This window comes from Pocillopora verrucosa, chromosome 6 (assembly GCF_036669915.1).
Source record: "Pocillopora verrucosa isolate sample1 chromosome 6, ASM3666991v2, whole genome shotgun sequence".
NCBI classification, from domain to species: Eukaryota; Metazoa; Cnidaria; class Anthozoa; order Scleractinia; family Pocilloporidae; genus Pocillopora; species Pocillopora verrucosa.
The window spans coordinates 16,941,890-16,947,184 of NC_089317.1; the positions used below are offsets into that span (position 1 = coordinate 16,941,890).

The 5,295-nt window shown below is 37.9% G+C and overlaps 1 protein-coding gene across 1 annotated transcript in view; it reads left to right on the forward strand.

Annotated features, from left to right (window-relative positions):
- Positions 1–4,325, forward strand: part of LOC131787278 (uncharacterized) — a 29,791-nt gene extending 25,466 nt beyond the window's left edge. Inside the window, exons 45-50 of the mRNA XM_066169081.1 lie at positions 492–614; positions 845–970; positions 2,305–2,427; positions 2,504–2,791; positions 3,320–3,760; positions 4,033–4,325. Of these exons, the coding sequence (XP_066025178.1) occupies positions 492–614; positions 845–970; positions 2,305–2,427; positions 2,504–2,791; positions 3,320–3,760; positions 4,033–4,049 (1,118 nt within the window). The 3' untranslated portion in view covers positions 4,050–4,325. The remainder of the gene's footprint in view (positions 1–491; positions 615–844; positions 971–2,304; positions 2,428–2,503; positions 2,792–3,319; positions 3,761–4,032) is intronic.
- Positions 4,326–5,295: the final 970 nt, after the last annotated feature.

A 5,295-nucleotide genomic window follows, 5' to 3' on the forward strand; every position in this document is an offset into this window, starting at 1 on the left:
TTCATTGGTACCCATTTATACTCGTGGGTGGAGAGAAGCACTCTGAGACATTGTGAGAGAAACTCTGTATCATTTTTTTTTTTACTATGAAAATATCACATACATGAGAATTTTCCCTGTTGATAATGTACATGAAAAAATTACGCGCTCCTGCTTGGCTGAAAACGAGTGCATTCTCATGTAACACGAAAGCAAAGTTGTAACACGAGTGTAAATTACAAATAGCACGCGCACGCTCTAAACATTTCGTCTGTCTTTACCCTTCAAGGTGTTCTTTCATGTACACTATTAAAAAAGTATTAACATGATTTTATGTGCAATTTGGTGTAATAAGCAGTTGTAAATTTTTCTTTAACTGCAGATTGAACTTGCCCTAGGGGTTCATGCAATTTTACTCTCTTTGAAAAATTTACTCGCTCTATTAACACCAAATTTGAGTTCGATTAGTGTTTAGGGACTTTGCTAAACTTCAGTTTAATTCTTATTGACAGTGCAAATTTATCCGTGCGACAGCAATCCTTGTCAAAATGGCGCCACTTGTGGCAACGATCCCCACAACATTTCCAAATACAAGTGTCAGTGCGCAGACTGGTTCACCGGGGCAAACTGTCAAGGTACCTGTATCACCAAGTCAGCTCATTGTTGACAAAATTCATTCTTCGCATAGTGTTCTCAGTTTCATGTTGGTTTGGGAAACTATACTTGTCTTGTTATTCTACTCTCTTAATAAAATAACATTTCTGATTTTGTTGCTTTTGAAATTGGGGTTTGTGTCGACAAGTCAAGCCTTTAGGCAATCTACATATTCCTGGTATCAGTGCTACTTTTTGTCTCCTGTTGTTAGTTTCTCAAACCATTTGTGACACCGGAAAGCCGTGTTTGAATGGCAGAAAATGTTTAAGTAGCACAAAAAGTCCGGAGCAATACAAATGCGACTGTGGAGATTGGTTCAAGGGCAAGAATTGCGAAGGTATAATATGATCACTTGAGATCTTTTTCTGTCGTTTTTGGTTTAATTTCTTTAAGCCAATGACTGTTTGAACAGACAGCTGTGAGGTAAATAAGAAAAAAAAGAAACACTTGAAACAAATGAAGAATAAAAGCAACCGGCACAATTGCAATGATTATGTAAGTATATGCAATATGCGATGGCCTCGTGTTGTAACCGAATATCACTGGAGTCCTTAGGCAAACCACGACGGCAGCGGCAACAAAAGCGCGGTAAATTAAATAATTAAATGGGAAAACCAATTAGCTCAGCGCGTGCGTTTTAAAACGTATTACGTTTTCAGCCATCCTTTGCAAAAAAACAATATGAAATCTCCAAAATTTGCATGGTCTAAGGAATACTGAAGCTTCCAGTGTGAAATTCAATGCTTTTCACAAATGTGATGCTAAAGTTGAAGCGAGGCGCCTTAAACGACGGTAAACACATCCAGAGATTCGCATTATTATAACTATAAATATAAATTCAATTTTCGATCGAAGTCTTCCTCGGATTTCCTTTCTTCCTGTTCCCCAGAGACCATAAAGACCAGAACCTTTGCAAAATTGAAATTCTCTTCCAGTCTTTCGATGAAAACGGATATATGCAGAGCTTCACTTTATTAACTTGACGGATTTAAAGTATTCTTCAACCAACCCTTTTTACAACCTTTACTAAAGAGATAGAGCATATTTAGACTTTCTACCTGTAACAGCAAAAGCGTCATCTTTTCAACTCGAAATGTTTCCTATTTACGCAGTAGCAGAAGTACTAGTAGTAGTAGTAGTAGTGGTAGTCGTAGGTTGAAACCTAAAAATAGATAATAGGTAATTTAACTAACTAATATAAACAAATTAAACGCAAAAAATGACTACAAACGAAGCGAAACGGAAAAGTACTAACACTGATAACACCTAATATATAACTGCAAAAATCGAATAACTTGAAGAAGTACGCTAAGCGCCACTTAACTCAAACTGATTTTAAAAAGTGATAATGCGTAAAAGAAACTGGCTTTAAATACAAGAGGACTGCGAAATAACGTCTGGTATGAGAAACATGCGAAGAGGTGTAACTGACGAAGAAAAACGTTCACCAACTTAACAAAAAAAACACGAACGAGGAGGTGTGAAAAAATAAATAAACAATTATATACGAATTACGCGAAAAAACAATTAGCAAGGGCTTAGATCTTACGCTACCTTAAGAATATTGTTTGAAGCGAGGGCTATGACTCAATTGAAGTCGTAACTTAATACCAAAGATGCAGATATAAGTTGCAGCTATTTACTTATTTATACTAATGTTGATGTTTTTAGTTCGACTTTTCCCGTGTGATAACAAACCCTGTGTGAACGGAGCCACCTGTGCTAATGACGACCAAGATGTTTCATTGTATCACTGTAACTGCAATGACGGCTACAGCGGGAAAAACTGTCAAGGTAGGAAAAAATTGCACTTGATGTTTCATTATCGTCACACCTTAGCTGATTACAAGATTGTTTTTTATTTTTCTAGTTCCCTCTTTCAGCAAAATCGCCTGTTTTAACACTGGTTCCAGTTATCTCTCTGACGTACTTGGTGACTTTATGTCCCAAGTTGCAGATAAAAAGCATCAAGTGGTTATCAGCACATGCGCTGAGTTGGCGTTTGATAAAGGCTACCAGTTCTTTGCACTGGGATATAATGGCTTATGTCGATCAGGACCAAACGCCCGGGATGAGTACCACAAAGAGGGCGCCACCAGTGATAACAACTGTGTGAATGGCATTGGTATCAATAAACGTATCGCTGTTTACACTTTTAGTGAGTTCCACGTTGATAACATTTGTTTAACCGTAAGTGACCACATTTGTCAGAATGGCGTTGGTATTGGTAAACTTATTGCTGTCTACACAATTGATGAGACACTTGCATTTGAAACAGAAGTTTGCTTAGTTTTTTATTATCGTTTCCATAAAAGAACTCACGCCTATCTCAAACGGGAGGCGAGAGAGCTTAGAGAGCTAAAACAGCGGCGAAAAAGCGATTTTCTCTCTCCAAAATCCTTTTTTTTTTGACGTAGAGACAACCTTTCGCCATATCTTTCTCCCTGGCGAGGGGTAAATGTTGGCCCCGTGGCGATCCCAGAAATCTTTGCGCAAACACAAGGATTCGATCATTGGCAACTCAGTCATCCAGTAAAGATTGCCTTCCATTAAGAATCTGGGGGTAACGTCAACGCTTTTTCCCTCTTGCTACGTTCTTATCAGCCTTGAAGCTTGCTCGACATCGTCAGAATGATTTAGTTATCATCCTATTCGTTACACATACACGTGCCTTTTTTTCTCCTAGAACTGCTCCCAAAACAGATTCCTCTTGGATGCTTTAAAGAGAAAAGATCCTCCTCCTCCCGACTGCTCAGTGTAAAGTTTGGGAGTTTCTCGAGCTCATACGATGAACAGGATCCTTACGCAATGGTCATCAGATGCACGCACCTCGCTCGAGACATGGACTATGAATACTTTGCGGTTCAGAACTTTGGTGACTGTCGCACAGATTCGAAAATAGTCGACAACTATAACACGTATGGAGTTGCAACTCCAGACAAGTGCCTGGGAGGAGTTGGTGCATTGCTGACCAATTATGTATATCGGCTAAGACCAGCGTTCATAGGTTCAAATGTGTGCGATACTGTACCGTGTAAGAATGGTGGGACATGCGTTGTGCATTTCAATAATCCGGATAAATATCACTGTGAGTGCGGAAGTCTCTTTGCAGGGGACAATTGTGAAAGTAAGTGTTATTTTGAAACGCACGTAAATTAATCTTCTTTATCATATTAATAATACTGGAAACGTCTACAAAGTATATTTTGTTTGTACTGACGACTGGCGAGCTGACACATTGACTCTTGTTGACAGACAGAGTGATTGGGACAATTAAGTGAAAATAATAAGAAACTAGCATTGCTGGTATCGTTGCATTTGCTTGAACTAGTAGTTGGTAGCTAAAAAACTTCCTGCATTCTACTAAACTTAACTTGACTATTTTTCCTTCCTTGCTAGGTGCATTAATAAAGTAAACACATGCCGCTGGTTTGGCGAAGACAGACACCCCTAGCTAGTTTAATTGGATTGTAAATTTACATTCTTAGCCACAACAAATTGAATTGCCTTAAAGAAACCTTTACGTCATTAATCGTTGATCGATCCGTAAAGAAACCCGCGAAGAACACTTGAGGACACTTGAAGAAATATGACCGCAGTTCGAGGGAAATATAGGAGTAAACTAAGAGATGTAGTACATCAATCCGCATAATATAATTATTAGTTTAAATTGTAATGAAAAAAAAATTAAACTTGACCCTTGTTATATCATCACAAAATTCAGCTGATTCAAGTTCTTCCGAAACCCTCCATTTTCCTCTCCTTTTAAATTCCCAATTATCATTCTCCATGAAAGATACAGCATTCGAACGCATGTGTGAAAGATCTGGGAAGGGTCGCAAATAGAAAAATAAAATGGCGGTGTCTCATTTTCTTCTTGTATTCGAGGTCCATGATGAGCCATGATCATTTTTTTCTTGAATTCGCGGTCCATGATCAGTCATTATGTTAAAATTCTCACTTTTAATTTACATAGTTTCACATGCATATTACGTATGGTTCTTTATTTCAAAAGTTTGTCCGATGGTAAAGCATTTCTGCTTACTCGCGATCGTACATTACCTTAAAACTACTTATGTCATAAAGCAAGCTACAGCTGTAAGTTTGGAGAAAGATATCGACTATAGTGTGAGACAAAGAAAAATTCCCACGAGGAATCGACCTAATAGTGAGTAAAATAGAGCCACTTTAACTTTGTTTTGCAGTAAAATCAACCTCGATCAAGTGATCATTCGTGTAAAACAACTTTACATTTTCCTTTCATTCGTTCTATTTATCTGTCAGTGTTACTAATTTTGATCTCTCTTAAAAGAGTATTTGAATAAAGAAAGATCTGACTCTTGTATGAAAACAGCTGACTCCAACTGAAACAAATTGACTTCTTTTGTGAAAAATTGTGACCGTTCTTTCGCACGCTTTTTTCTCGAAGAAATTGAGCATTAAACGAATTGACCGATTACCGAGACGCTCAGTTCATTAGTTACTTAGGAACCTCATAAATAAATCAATTTTTTTGCAGATTGCTTGTCCCTTTCACACCAGATGTCAATCTTTTATAAGATTGGTGAGACATGGACATTGATTTGACTGGAAACTGAGCTGAGCAAATACAGGCGTGTGCATGTCATGTAACTCAACTGGCATCGGGGTTCATTGTGTGTC